Below are 16,511 nucleotides of genomic sequence, written 5' to 3' on the forward strand. Positions count from 1 at the left end.
GTAAAAATAAATAATTATAAGATTAAAAAAAGCATAAATGGTAGATACAAAATAGGGGGAGGGAAGAATAGTATAGGAAATGGAGAAACCAAAGAACTTATATGTAGGACCCATGGACATGAACTAAGGTGGGGAAATGATGGTGGGAGGGGAGGTACAGGGTGGAGGGGAATAAAGTGGAGGAAATAATGGGACAACTGCAATAACAATAAAATATGTTTTTAAAAATTTCAAAAAACTATGGTACATTTACACAATGGAATGCTATGCAGCAGAAAGAAAGAAGGAGTTCCTACCCTTTGAGGCAGCATGGATGGAACTGAAGAGCATTATGCAAGTGAAATAAGCCAGGCCATAAAGACAAATAACATATGATCTCACCTATAAGTGGAACTTAATCAACATAACAAATAAGCAAGCAAAATACAACCAGAGACATTGAAATAAAGAACAGTCTGACAGTAACCAGAAAGGAGGGGGTAGAGGGATAATAGGGGATAACAGGGGGTTGGGGATGGCTATGAAGGAACATGTATGAAGGATACATGGACTAAGATAAATATCTTCTGAGGACCTAATGTACCACATGGTGACTATAGTTAATGTGCTGTATGGCTGAGACCTGCTAAGAAAGTACATCTCAAGTGATCTTTCCATACACACACAAAAATGGTAACAATGTGAAGTGATAGATATGTTAACTCACCTGACTGGGGTAATGATTTCACAATGTATGTGTACACCTTAAACATATAATATTTTTATTTATAAATCCCATCACAGTAAAGCCAGAGAAAAAAGAATTAAGCACTGATATCTGCTATAAAATTCTTGAAGCTTGAAAACATGCTAAGTGAAATAAATCTGCCACAAAAACCCATACATTGTATGAATCTATTTATATAAAATATTCACAATAAGGAAATACACATAAATAAAAAAAGTTAGTGATTGTTTAAGGCTTAGATTTGTGGGGAAGAATGGGAAGTGACTGATAATTGGTAAAGGGTTTCTTTAAGTGGATTGCATAAATGTTTTAAAATTATATTAATGGTGATTCTTGCATAACTCCATGAATATGCTAACAATCATTAAACTGTACAATTAAAATTAGTGAATTTCAGGAATGTTCATTATACCTCAATTAAAAAAAAAAAAGGCCTTCCTAAGGAAATGACAATTTAGACAGAAAAGAAAAGAAAAAAAAATCCTATGATATATCACATATGCTAGAGCTAGGAAGACAAGAACCCTCTCTAATCCAGTCCTATTCTCCAAAATTGGGCTAAACTACTCTAGGCCCTATAACAATGAAGTACCACAGCTTTATTGTTAGATCCAGGATTAAGTATTTGCAGGAAGACTATAACCTCATTTTATTCATCTTATAAAATAAAAACCAACATAATTTGCAGTAAGGGATTTTGAAAGAATATGTGTAAGGCCTCTAGCAGTGTTCCTTATGCATAAGAGAAATTCAACAAGTCAAAGAACTTATAATGTTATTGTTGTTGCATTCAGAACTTTGATGAACATCAGCTATAATATTAATATTCTGTTTCAGGATGAAGATGATACCCATGTACTATGAGATTATGTACAATGGGAATTCTAATCCTACTGCAAATTCTACAACCCAAATTGAACTTCAGCTAACAACTTTTGAATACTATTTGCAAGGTTTTAAAAAAAATTCCATATACCACCTGCTCAAAAATTCAGCACCCTCTATAGCTTTTCATTAGGAAGAATGCCAAAACAACAAGCTAGAAAGAAATGTCACAAAAATGAGTATTCTCATAGCATACCTCTCAGAATCACTAAAAATCAACAAGCATAATTCCAGTGTACATGTGAAATGCCAGGAAAAAACCATATTTCCTCAGACTATACCCACATAAGTAATGGGAAAAGGTATCAGGAATAAAGAAGGACCATCCTCAGTTTCACTTAGTGCACTTTCTACTTTTCACATAACTGCAATGACAGTTCTGCTAAATATCCCATCACTACATAAAAAGAATCCTCTTTCCTCTAATTTCCAATAAGATTATTTTTCACTTTCCTTTATGCTTTCAACTGATTTCTTCTCAAAGGTAGACTTGCTTCTACAGTTTATTCAGTGCTGTACAAGATTCCATTGACACTTTACTTAAAATACTGTAACAGTGGAATAGTGAGTATGAAGAGACCCAGCATAGCCAGAGTACAGAAATCTTTTGAACATTGCATTAACACTCATGGAATCTGGCTGAAAAAAAGAAGAAAGGAGTAAGTATCATGTCATAAAGCACAATCTAACCTAGCCTCCCCTTAATAAAGACTAAAACCAAGCCCAAAGAAAAAGCTAAGGAAAGACGTCATTTGAAGGCTGAGTCCTCTGTCGGGATTCCCAAAATTACTCCCAGGTTTGCTAGTTCACTGGAAGGACTCAGAGGACTCAGATGAAGTTAAACTCACAGTCACAGCACAGGAAACACTCAAAGCAAAACCAGCAAAGCCTAATCAACAAAACAAACCAGCAGGCAAAATATAACCTGAGACCTTGAAATAAAGAACAAACTGACAGTAACCAGAGGGGAGGTGGGAGGGGATAATGGAGGGAAAGGAGGGAAGGGTTGTCAAGGAACATGTACAAAGGACACATGGACAAAGCCAAAGGGGGGTTGGATAGAGTATGGGAGGGGATGGCTGGAGTGGGTGGGAGTAGTGGAGGGAAAGTGGAGACGATTGTACTTGAACAACAATAAGAAAGAGAGAAAAAATTAAAAAATAAAATACAATACAATAGAAAATAAACTAGCAAAGGGGAAAAGAAGGCACATGGGGTGAAGTCCTAAAAAAACCAAGCACAAGTTTCAACGGTGCTTTCACAATGATGTCACACAGGATAAAATTCTTCCACCAATGAATTATGACAACACATGAGAAGTTTATCTACCAGGAAAGCTCTCCTGAGCCTAAGAACCCAGGGTTTGAGTGGCGTGGTTAGTCACTGAAGCTCCAGACCCCCAGAAAGAACACAGATTTTTGCCAAAAACTATCTAGACAAGCTAGTACCGTGTTCTGTACTGGCACCAAGCACATAAAACATTCTTATCAGAACAGTGCAAGAGCATTTCAGAGCGGGTAAGGGTCAGGACCTTCTTCATATTCTGAAAGATTTAAGAAACTCATAATTACTGACTTCACTCTTTCTTACACAAGTTCCAAGTTAGAGGAGCTTTGGAAACACCTTGGGCTTTCCACAGACCTCCCCTTACAGAGCATACAACTAAGTTCATATAACTTCAGAATGTTTAACCAGTATTTCAATTGATACTGAATCAAAAATCATCATTTTAGTTGATGAAATCAAAATCAAGACTTTCTACAATATATTATTCACACTGTCTAGTATACAATAAACATTACTAGTTATGCAAAGAAACATGAAAAGAAAAGAAATGCAGTCAACAGAGACCAACACACAGATGGCCCTGATTTTGTCTTTAGCAAACAAAGAATATATTATAGATATATTCCAATGACTAAGGGAAGGCATTGCAAAGAATTAAAGAAAGCTTCAGAATGAATAGAGAATCTTATATAGAAAGTATAATCTATAAAAAGAACCAAATGAAACTTATATAATTAAAATTTATAACATTGAAAGTAAAAAATTATCTTAATGGGCTTAACAGCAGGTTAAAAATGTCAGAATAAACAGACATCATTAGAAAATGTTTGACCTGAATAAAATTGAGCAATAAAGTTGAAAAAATTAACAAAGTTACAGGAACCCATAGGAAAATAGCAAATACATAATAGGAGTTCCAAGGGGGAAAAGTGAATGAGAAAGTAGCAGAAAAAAGCAAGCCCTAAACTTTTTCAAATCTGGTGAAAAACAACAATTTAAAGTCCTAAGATCAGTAAACCTGAAATAAATACGCATGCAGAAAAATACAATCTAGACAAATCACAATCAAATTACTTAAAACCAAAGATAAGAAAAAAAATCTTAGAAGCACACAGAGAAGAAAGACTACTGCATCCAGGGGTATAACAGTTGAGCTCTCATCAGAAAAAAATGAAGATTATAGGACAGTAGAATAATGTCATTAATGTTAAAACAAAAAACAAATAAAAACAATACAATGCAAATACCCTTCAAAAACAAGAGTGAAATAAAGACAATTTCATATAAACATAAGCTAAGAGAATCCAGTGCAAGAAGATGCAGACTTGCACTAGAGGAAATGACAAAGGATGTTTTTCAGGTTTATAGAAACTGATCTATAGGAAGAAAAACCAGATATAAACCTGGATCTACAGGAAAGAATGAGAAAAAAAAGGCATGGTTATGTCTTTTTAGAACGTTTTAATTTATTATTTTCTTAAAAGCCAACCAGCAAAAGCCAAAATGTTAACAATGTAAAGTGGGGTTTATAACATTCAAAAAAATGAATAAATAACAAGAGTACTCAAAGGATGGGGACAGGGCAGGTCATCAGAATCGTACTATTATAAGATTCAAAAAGTTTTTAAGTGTGGAGTGTGAAGTGAGAAGCAAGAAATATGACATAGTAAGTGTGAAGTGTAAAGTGATACGATATTGACTCTAAATAGACTTTGATAAGTTAAGGAAGGATGCAAATCATTAGTCATAGAGCAGCCACCAAAAACAAATAAATAAAACTAAGAAGCTAACAAAGAAAATACAATAGAATAATAAATATATACATTAACCTGTATGTATATGCTTGTTAAATGCTTATTGTGAAATTACAGGAAATTCATGCCCTGCTTTAGTTAAATTTTAAAAGCCCATTACAAATTCAGCTAAAATCTCTACTTTCGTTATACTATTAACTTCCAAGAAATCAAATCATGTCTGTCTCCTGCCTAAATCTCTTCAATAGTTTCCCAATGCACATCAAATGAAGCACAAAGCCTTTATTATTTCCTATACCGCATGATCTAGAACCTGTCTACCCTTCCGGTTTCCTCTTTTGCCACTCTTTCGCCTAATGCACTCTCTTTTCAGTTCCGATAATAAACGTCTCCTGGGTACTGGAAATATTGGGGGGAATACTTTGTAAAGTATATGATTTTCTAACCACTATGCTATACACCTGAAACTAATACAAAATAATATGGAATGCAAACTATTTTTTAAAAATAAAATTTTTCTAAAAAGATTTTTTCCACCCTGTCTCCAGTCCTGCCTTCTCATAGATGCCTCTTAATTTTCCAGTTCTTGGTTTAAAGTATATCTCATCACAGAAGTCTTTCCTATCTACTCTAAAGTTTCCATAAAATTTCTGTCTCTGAATTCTCTTTGTTTCCTCCATGGACCTTCTCATATCATGCAATTACATGTGTTTATTAACTTCTTTTTTCTTTTTTTTTTATTGATGTTCAGTTAAAGTTGTCCCACCTTTCCTCGACTAACTTCTTATTGACTTTCTTCCACCAGACTTTAGCTCCTTAAAAGTAGAAAGCATATAATTTTTGTTCATTCATGTATACTCTTGCCTACTATTACATATGAAACATAGAATGTACTCAATAAATGTGTTAAATAAATGACATATGTAAATACCCCCCAAAATACAAAAGAATGCCAGTAAATTTTCTGTTTGTGGAATCACCACAAACAATGCTGATAAAATGTGCATCATGGATATGTTCCCTTGAGTAATTTTCATCATTTGGCTTCCTTATCAAAATAGGCTGGTATCACATCTGAAAATGGCAAGAGCATAGTTGGAGAGTATTCCTTCAGTAGGAGAAATGGCTTCAGTGTAGCCATGTTTATACATCAGCAATAGCACTCATAGATTTATAATAGGAAAAAATCTGCTCATTTATATTTATAATAGAAAAACCCAATTACATAGTTGCTTGATAGAGAATAAAATAAGACCAGCAACTACATAAGATTGACAAACCATAATTGGTGGTTACTGAGAAATAAAAATGTACAAAAGCAGGAGCAAAACATAGACCATATACAAGAACAGAAGCAATTAAACTTCGAAGGATAGCCGAATGGCAGTTTAGAGGGAAAAGAAAGAATAGCCATGGTCTCCTAATTATTATAAGTCACTCACAGAAATGAGTACAAAACCACTGAAAAGAAAAAGAAAGGTAGATTTTTTACATATTTTCATTGGCAGGCATTACACTTGGCCTTTATATATTTGTTTGGTAAATAAATTGATTCCCTTCTTTGTTACCCCAGGTCTTTATAATATTTCACCTCAACTGTTAAAATGTTCCCATCACTCATCTCCAAGATGCAAGCCTTACCCAACTACACACACCAAACCTCACAACTGCCTCAATGCCAATGTTCCTGGTAAAAACACAAAAGGAATATGGTACAAATTCAATAGGGATAAGCATAAAACAGCTCGACATCAGGTACTTGCTAGTCTCCTTAAATTTAACAAATAATTTAATATACTGGACTCCAATTTCTCATTTTTGATTATAATAATACTCATTTCATATGGTTATACTAAGAGGAAATTATTAGTGCATACATAAGATCCTTAAACAAGCTAAGGCACTCTGTCATTATTTGTTGCATGAATGAACACAATCCAACCAAATAACTGAAGTCCATTACTCTCTATTCCCTTAATTTTATTCCGAGCATTCATTATTTAAAACTGAAATATTTTCTATATATATTTAAATATACATTGTTTTTATGTATGGCATATTATATGTAACTATATAAACTCATATTATATATGTGAAGCATATTTAAATACATATTTATGCACTAAAATATATCATACATTATATTTATTAATATGTTCATAGACCATCTCCCCCCCCCAAAAATATCAGGTCTATGAAAGCAAAACTTTGTCTTTTTTGATAAGTCTAAACAGATTACCATGGCATGGAAGATACTCTCTATCATTTAACACTAAATGGTTCTCCAGCATCTCTAACCATGCTCCTCTGTGCCTCTCAGTCTTAGGCACACCAAAGGTACTCACTTACTTCCTTAAACACAAAATGTACTGGAATAGTCCAAGAGAGATGATACGTCCTGAATTAGGAACAGATGATAATAGAACTGAAGAGAAGCACACAGCATGATGAAGTGCTTTGAAGATAAAAATCAATGGAAATTGCAAATAGACTGAATATCATAAGTGAGTGAAAAGGAGAATTAATTGACTCCCATATTTCTGGCCTGAGAAAATATGAATAGAGGAGGGAATAGGTTCAAGGGAGAAAGTCTAGAATTCTTTTTTAGAATTCTCATTATTTTTGAGACGTTTGTGACACTCTGAGTAAAGATGTCAATCAGACAATTGAACATGTATTTAGTTAAGAGAGAAGATCCAGGTAGGAAATTTAAATTTGGGAATCATTAAATGATAATTATCATCATATCTATGAGTAAACATGATCTCTCTATTTCAGGTGAGAAAATGATTTTCATAGAGCTAGTACCTTTCTCAAGGTGGTACTAAGAGAGTCAGATTCTAATCCTTACCAGGAAAAGTGCTTATGTTTCTACTATATGACACTAAAAATTAGCTACCACTGTTTGAGGAATGCTCTCATAGAATATTAACTTATCTGCATTTTAACACTTTGGATTTCAATTATTCATTTATAAATTTATCTCTCCTCAATGGCCAGTAAAAATATTGATAGAAATTATCTTACTTATGTTTGTATCCTTGTGCTCCTACCATAGTACATGACCCAAAATAGATATTCAGTAAATAGATGGTGAAATTAATGTTGACTGAAAGAATACATCTGAGAACTTCAGTGGAGGATATCTTCTATTATCCCAGAAACATAAATATTAATTCACTCATGGCTCTTTCATTTTGAGGTCCAGATTAATATTGAGAATTCAATACAATTCATCAAATATTTGCTGGACACTTGTGTTTGGGATTTCACTAGATGTTGAAAGCTAAAGGGAATGAATTCAGAAAATAATTTTTAAAAACTTCTGCCCTTGAAATCTTTATATAAAAAAGTAAAATATAAATAGGTAAAATATGACAAACATACTTCCAACTGGGGACTGAACCTGCAACCCAGGCACGTGCCCTGACTGGGAATCAAACCCGTGACCTTCCAGTTTACAGGATAGCACTCCAACCAACTGAGCCACACCAACCAGGGCTGAAATGATATGTTAATTGAATGGTAAGTAGTAAGTATAGACACATATGCTGTCCCAAACGTAAGCGTAAGCTGAGATATTTTATTAAGATAGACGTGTCATTTTAAAGTATATGAAAAATTTTATTTAAATTTAAATCCTTTAAGTTTTCCTGAAAGATAAAAAGACATTAACAAACAGCAAGATATATTATATACCTAGATAAGCAGACTATTATAAAGTTGTAATTACTTCACAAATGAATGCAATTCCCACTTGAACTTCAATGGTATTTTTTGCATAACTTAACTCAAAAATTTATCTAGAAAGCTAAATAAGTGAGCAGGGTGTAAAATTTCAAAAGAAGAGGAAAGAAAACTGTGCAATGTCCTATGTACTCGTGAAGTACATCTGCAGAGTTTCTAGTTTAGAATTCAGTATCACAGATTCAAGGCCCACGAATACACATTTTAGTAAGAACCGTAGATTATTCTAATTAGGGGCACTAAAGCCAAAATTTTATAAACCACAGAACACATATAGAGGTGTGTAAGATGTAATAAAGGAAACATTACAAAAGTCAGTAGAAGAGATAGATTATTCAATAAATAATGATGAAAATAGCTATTCAGAGACTTTTAAGTTAGAACCTCCATTTACAACATACACTTATTTAAATAAGGATTAAAGAAACCTATGGAACAAAACCATAATAAGGCTACAAGCAAACTTAAGTATATATTTTTCTGATTTGAAAGGATTAAACACAGAAACAATGGTAGGATATATTAAAAATCAATATATTTGAAAACATAAAATATGTACATTCTTTTATATCAAAAACATGATCATAAAATTAAAATATATTAAACTAAAAAAAATACTGGCCACAAAGATAACTAAGGTCTCATATTCTTAAACCATAAAAACATCAAATATACTAGAAAAAAGCTAAAACTCCAACAGAAAAACATAAACAGACAATTCATAGAAACACAAAAGCAAATGTTAACAAATATATGAAATAAGTCCAACCTTACAAATAATCAAAGAAATCCAAATTAAATGAAGGGCCATTTTTTGCCTGTGAAAATAAGAAAAGTTCCAATAGTGATTATTCTCAATACTGATAAGTATGTAGTGACTTTCCCACACTGTTTGTAAAAGCTTAAGTTGGTACAATCTTTCTGAAAAGCAATTAGCAATTAGCCCAAACTTTAAGGGCTCCAAAGTAAGATTCAGATCCATTGAAACTGTGATTTCACTTCTAAGTACAGTATCCTCAGGAAATGAGGAGAAATACAAACAAAAACATTATGTACCACAATGTTAAGTGAAGCATTATTCATCCTGGCAACATAAGCTATTAAATGTTCAACAATAGGGAAACACTAAATAATTCTAGCCACTGTTTAATATTCTGTAATATGGGTTATTTAAATTATCTTTTTAAATATTTACTGATTTTTAAAAGTGATCCTGGTATAATAGGAAGTGAAAAGCACAAAAATGTTTTCACTCTATAAATAATCTCAAACATGTTTTTAAAAATTCTATTTCTGAGTTTTTCTATAAACCAAAAGGAAATGCACATGTTAATAGAATTTATTTCTAGGTGGTAGAATTATGATTTTTAAATTACAGATTATCTTATTTGCTTCACTATATCTTTTATACATTTCCAATAATGAGTATATATTATTATTTTAATATTTACATAGCTCAGTTGGTTAGAGCATCGTCCCAATATGCTAAGGTTGCGGGTTTGATCCCCAGTCAAGGCACATATAAGAATCAACCAATGAATGCATAATGTCTTTTAAAATTTTAATTATAAATGATTTTTAAATTTTTAAATACATGGGTTAGTGTTACATTATGCCCTTATTGTATTCTGAGCTTTGAGAAAGAATCTTCCTAAATTATCTTACCATTAAAGTTGCACAAAACAATAGAACTATGATATACCTCAACTTTAATTCAGTTCTCTTCTTTAGTTCTCTTCTTAATAGTTTTCTGAATCTCAAAAGATTAATGTTTTTAGGAGCCAAAATTGCAATTGTACCTACTACAATTAAAAGATTACATTAGTTATCCTGTGAGTCATTATCAATAAGTAAAATAAGTATACATTTAATTATCTTTTTAAAAAATTCATGTTCCTCCCTATTCCTGGAAGTGTCCTTCATCAATAAAATGGCAAAAACTTCATGTTGCCAAAAAAAAAGAGAGAAAGAATAGGATCTGATATATGACCACATTAATTAATTAGGAAGTAGACTATGAATGTTTGGTTGTATTTACATTATACTAAAGAGAAAATGTTATTTTACTCTTTATCTTTAAAAATAAAAATAACAAAAATTGCCTCCAAGGGCTGTTTTAAACATCTAATGAATTAAGCAACATAAAACAACAAAAACAATGTCTGACACATGGTAACTGCTCAACAAAAAGTGATAATAGTATTAGTTATCTTGATACTTTTCACAGTAATATAAAATTATTCAACATCAAATAATTACTCCACATACATGAATTTAAATTTCTCCACTTATACATGTCTTATGTTATTTTCAATAGGTGTTTAGTGTTCCTTAGGATAAATTCCCAGAAGTAGGATCACTAGGTCAAAAGGCAGATCCATTTTTAAATTTTTGAGGTATTTCCATACTTCTTCACACAAGGGCTGCACCAATCTGCTTCCCCACCAACAGTGGAAAAGGGTTCTCCTTTCTCCACATCCTCAGCAGCACTTGTTGTTTGTTGATTTAATGATGATAGCCATTCTGACAGGTGTGAGGTGATATCTCACTGTGGTTTCAATTTGCATTTCTCTGATGAATAGTGACATTGAGCATCTTTTCATATGTCTATTGGACATCTATCTGCATATCCTGTTTGGAGAAGTGTCTATTCAGTTCCTTTGACCACTTTTTAATTGGGTTGTTTGTTTTTTTGGTGTTGAGATTTTTTTTTTGTATCCAAAATGTGTTTATTGGGATGGTTCCCCACTCATCTTGATTCAGGGTACTTTTAGTGCTGCTTCCTTCTGAAGGAGCATCCTTCTGTCAGCCTTGCTTTTCCTCCCATGGGCTGACAGAGGACAGTGGAGCAGCCCACACACAAAACTACCATTTGTGCATGGCTAAAGATGGTGGTGGTTTTATAGCATCCTGGGCATTTCACATCCATGAAGTAGGAATTGGGGCTCTGCACCAGGCGCTTCTTGTGTTTCCTCTTCTCCTCTTCTGGAGAGGGATGAAGGAGATCCTTTGCGAGAGGCATGTTGTCATAGGGAGGTCATCACTGCCAGAAGTGGTGTTGAGATTTTTAAGTACATTATAAATTTTGGATATTAACCCCTTATCAGATGTATCAGAGAATATGTTCTGTGGGTTGTCTTTTTATTTTGTTGATTTCCTTTGCTGTGCAAAAACTTTTCAGTTTTATGTAGTCCCATTTGTTTACATTTTTCTTTTGTTTCCCTTGCCTGGGGAGATATATCCAATAAAAAGCTGCTACAAGCATGTCTGAGATTTTGGTGCCTATGTTTTCTTCTAGGATTTTTATGGTTTCAGGTATAACATTTAAGTTTTTATAAATTTTAAATTTACTCTTGTGTGTGGTGTAAGAAGGTGGTCTACTTTCATATTTATGCACAAATCTGCCCAATTTTCTCAATGACATTTATTAAATAAATTATCTTTAGCCCATTGTATATGCTTGCTTCCTTTGTCGAATATTAATTGACTATAATAGTGCAGGTCTATTTCTGGGCTCTCTATTCTGTTCCATTGATCTATGTGTCTTTTTACGCCAGTACCATGCTGTTTTGATTACTATGGCCTTATAGTATAGTTTGATATTAGGTAGCGTGATTCCTCCAACTTTGTTCTTTCTCAGGATCACTGTTGTTATGCAAGGCCTCTTGTGGTTACATAAAATTTTTTGAAATATTTGTTCTAGTTCTGTGAAATATGTCATTGGTATCTTGATAAGCATTGCATTGAATCTGTAAGTACCCATATGTCCATTGCAGCATTTTTTACAGCAGCCAGGATATAAAGGCAGTCCAAGTGCTCATCAGTAGATGAGTGGGTAAAACTATGGGACATTTACACAATGGAATATTACTCAGTGGTAAAAAAAAGAAGAAGAAGAAAGTTTTACCCTTTGCAACAGTATAGATGGACCTGGATAATATTATGCTAAGTAAAATCAGCCAGTCAGAGAAAGACAAATACTATGTGATTTCACTCATCTGTAGAATCTAATGAACAAACTGAGCTAACAAGCCAAACACAGACAGACTCATAGATGGAGAGCAGATGACAGCTAATGGGAAGGGGAGATAAGGGGGTGGAGGGATTGTGCAAAATGGAAAAAGACTCATGGACATGGACAATAGGGTGGTGATTGCTGGGGGGAAGGGTTATAAGGGGACTAAATGGTAATGGAAAAAATATAATAAAGATTAAATTAAAAAATTATACATGTCTTTAATGTAACTTAAAATCTTGGGCTTATGAGTTTCTTTTTACAGATATGATATAAGATATAATTTTATCATTTCATTATGTAGTTTGTTAAACAATGCATCTGCATGCCAATTGCTTCTCTATGAGGAATCTATTCATCTGTTCATTGATATATTAATAGTTAAGTACTTTTATTTAACTTCTTGTTACTTCCTTTATGTGGGTTAGACTGATAATTCAATACTAACATTTTAATGCAACCAAAGAACTTTTTATAGGACAATTACAATGTTATATCCAAAGGCCTTTGCATTAAATATTTGTTATTTCATTTTTAAAATTCAGAAAACATTTTATTTTATTTCAATGATTTCCAGTTATTTGTAAATTAAATATTAATCTCCCCCAGACAATGTCAACACATACTTAAATGTTTGGCTGCAGATAAAATGATAATACAGATTAATCCTTCAAATTCATAGCTACTTATCTTTACTTTGGTAGCTAAGGAAAATGTCAAAAAATAGTTCTGAACTAAAGAATTTTCTAGGATATCATCCAGTCTCCATTAGCCTAAGGTTAAAAAGCAATAATGGTGCTATGAAACAATGAATCTAGACTCTCAAATATACAATGAATTCCTGTATCAGTGCTGCAGCATGTGCCTTGCAAATGCCTCACCAATGTTAATGTTCATTAAAAGCATCCTTTGGCCACACAGACTGCTTTAAAATATATGACTTCCTTTGTCATTCCAATAATTACCGCTTCTTCAACTATAGGAAAATAAAATATGATCAGAAGTTTTAGAAGCCAAGGTTGTAAATCAAATAGAAAAATCCAGACTCAGCTTTGGGAGATGTTCAGCAATACAAAAACCTCAGAATTAAAGTATAGTAGTTGAAATCATCTCAAAGAAATTCTGTGCCTGAAATCAACAACATCTTACTGACTCTGTGTCTATCGTCCAAAGCTCCATGAATAATACTCTTGTTTGGAAAGACAAGCAATTTTAGCACCAAGGCTAGATGCACACAAAAATCCATTCTGGGACCACTCTTGACTCACCAATTTTTACATATTATATTCTGGAAACTCATATCTGAAAATAATAGTAAAACCAAAATAAATACAGCGGGGAATAAAATCATCAGACTTAAAAGTTATCTCTATTATCTTGTAACTAGGGAATTGAGGGTGATGAGCAGGAAATATTGTCAAAGAAATGAACATTTACCAAGAATACAACACACAAAATAGCAGTTAAATTCCTTTATACACATTACCTAATTTCATTCTCTAAAGGAATATTATCCTTATGAAGCTGGAAAAAACATGGCTCTAAGAGGATTAGTGACATGCCCAAGGTTATACAAGTTGGTGTCAGAGCTAGTATATTTAAACCAAAGATTATTTGATTCACTACCTCTAAACTCAAACTTAGGCTAAAATAATTGTGGGTACATACTATATATAAAATAAATATTTTCAAATGAATGTGTAGAGATACATGAAATTTACATAAAACATAGCCTCAGTCTCCTAAAAGAATACCATAACATCTTTCATTTCTTTGCAGCAAACATGACTGAATGTCAACTGTATTCAAAAGAGTGCTAGGTATGACAGGGTAAAGGAAGAGGGAGGTATAATAAGAGATATGATTTCTATCTTTAAAGAAATTATAATCTAACAAGGGAGACATGAGTATAAAAAAGGAAAAAAGAAGGAAACATAATATGAGAAATTTTCAAAATTCTAAAGGCAGTTTTTTTGTATTACACAAAGCATGGACTTATGAATCACTCTGATAGATTTCAATCTTCTACCACAGGAAAGGAAGTGTGATATCAGGCAAGTTATACTTCCTCTTTCAGCATGAGTTTCCCCCACCTATAAAATGGAAATGACAGTTAACTTGAAGATTATATGATGTAATATATGTAGAGCACTAGCACATAAAAACCCATAACCAATAGTGTTACTATTGTTAAACTGTGTTCATGTAGTAGGTATGATCAGTTGTCCCATCAGGAGAATTGGTTGGTAGACTAAGGGGATTCAGGGAAGTTTTATGCTAGAAATGACTGCTGCTTGGGATATAAAAGGCTTGAAAAATGTTTAAAGGTTATTTATAGGAAGTAAGGATAACACAAGGGAGAAGGGAAGAAAGATAAATTCTAGAATAAAAGGACAAGTGTAAAGGCATTATGGAGTGAAAGGGATGGCATCATTAAATATAATAAATTAGCCAAATGGACCAAATGGTCACACAACATATGACAATGTAAAGAATTCCTAATGAGAAAACCTAATGAGATACAACCTCACACCGGTCACAATGGCCATCATAAACAAATCAACAAACAAGTGCTGACGAGGTGGTAGAGAAAAGGGAACCTTACTACATTGTTGGTGGGAATGTATACTGGTGCAGTCTCTGGAAAACATTATGGAATTTCCTCAGAAAACTAAAAATGGAACTGCCTTTTTGACCTGGCAATTCCACTGATGGTATTATACCCTAAGAATTCTGAAACACCAATTCAAAAGAACCTATGCAACCCACCGTTCATAGCAGCACAACTTACAATAGCCAAGTGCTGGAAGCAACCTAAGTGCCCATCAGTTATTGGGTGGATCAAAAAAGTATGGTAAATTTACACCATGGAATACTATGCAGCAAAAAGGAAGAAAGAGCTCCTAACCCTCATGAGAGCATGGATGGAACTGGAGAGCATTATACTAAGTGACATAAGCCAGGTGGTGAAAGACAAATACCATACGATCTCACCTATAAGTGGAACCTAATCAACAAAACAAACAAGCAAGCAAAATATAACCAAAGACATTGAAATTAAGAACAAACTGACAGTAACCAGAGGGGTGGGGGAGGGAGATAACAGTAGAAAGAAGGGGAAGGGACGTCAAGGCACATGTATAAAGGACCCCTGGACAAAGCCAACAGGGGGTAAGATTGAGGGTGGGAGGTGAGGTGGGTGGAGTGCGGGAAAGTGGTGGTCGGAAAATGGTGACAACTGTACTTGAACAACAATAAAAAAAGGAAAGAAAAGAAATATAGATGTTATTTGGGGGGGATTTTACAATTTCTAAAGAACCTTTACATGATTGTTTACTTAATGAAGAATCAGATATAAATATCCTAAGACAATGCCTGCTTATAATTTTTGCTCAACAAATATTTATTCATTATCTTCCTCATAATCCTAAAAAACATTTGGTTCTCATTTTTTTAAAATGAGGAGACTAAATAGTAGAAAATAAATGACTTGCTAAAGAACACAAGCTAGTTAAATAACAGAGCTGAAACATTTACCCAGGCTCAGACTATGAACTCCGTGCTCTTTCCACTCCTGTGTCTACTATTTCAGAAAGAATTACTAATCTATCAGACAGAATATGAAAGCCTAAATACCATTCTCATTCACTGTCTCTCTCTCTCTCTCCCTCCCTCTCTCTCTCTGCATTTAAATTTCTTTAATGCCTTTTTATGGCTTGAGAGCACATTTCTTTTTTTTAATTGAATTTATTTGGGTGACATTGGTTTACAAAACCACACAGGTTTCACATACAACAAAACATTATCTGCATTGTGCACCCATCTCCCCAAGCAAAGTCTCCTCCCTTCCCCATTTTCCCACCACTGCCTACTTCTACCTACCCCCCAACCCCTCCCCTCTGACTGCTGTCAGTCTGTTCCTAGTATCCATGCCTTTGTCCATCAATTTATTTTGTTCATTAGAATCCACATATAAGTAAGGTTATATGGTATTTGTCTTTCTCTGACTGGCTTATTTCAATTAGCAGAATAATTTCCTGCTCCATCCATACTGTCACAAAAGGTAACACTTCCCTCTTCTTTATATCCAAGTGTA

The 16,511-nt window shown here is 33.4% G+C and overlaps 2 protein-coding genes across 4 annotated transcripts in view; both read right to left on the reverse strand.

The window, feature by feature from the left end:
- Positions 1-16,511, reverse strand: part of AGBL4 (AGBL carboxypeptidase 4) — a 1,086,758-nt gene that overhangs the window by 930,445 nt on the left and 139,802 nt on the right. The gene's annotated exons all lie outside the window — the stretch shown is intronic.
- LOC112314564 (small ribosomal subunit protein eS27-like) lies at positions 11,125-11,430 on the reverse strand. The gene has a single exon (XM_024571132.4). The coding sequence runs from the start codon at positions 11,420-11,422 to the stop codon at positions 11,171-11,173; it is 252 nt and encodes an 83-aa protein (XP_024426900.1). The 5' UTR covers positions 11,423-11,430; the 3' UTR covers positions 11,125-11,170.

This window comes from Desmodus rotundus, chromosome 3, assembly GCF_022682495.2.
Source record: "Desmodus rotundus isolate HL8 chromosome 3, HLdesRot8A.1, whole genome shotgun sequence".
In the NCBI taxonomy this organism is placed as follows: Eukaryota; Metazoa; Chordata; class Mammalia; order Chiroptera; family Phyllostomidae; genus Desmodus; species Desmodus rotundus.

Excerpts from the sequence above, each read along its gene's own strand:
- LOC112314564 (XM_024571132.4), bottom strand. The coding sequence starts at position 11,422 with ATGCCTCTCGCAAAGGATCTCCTTCATCCCTCTCCAGAAGAGGAGAAG.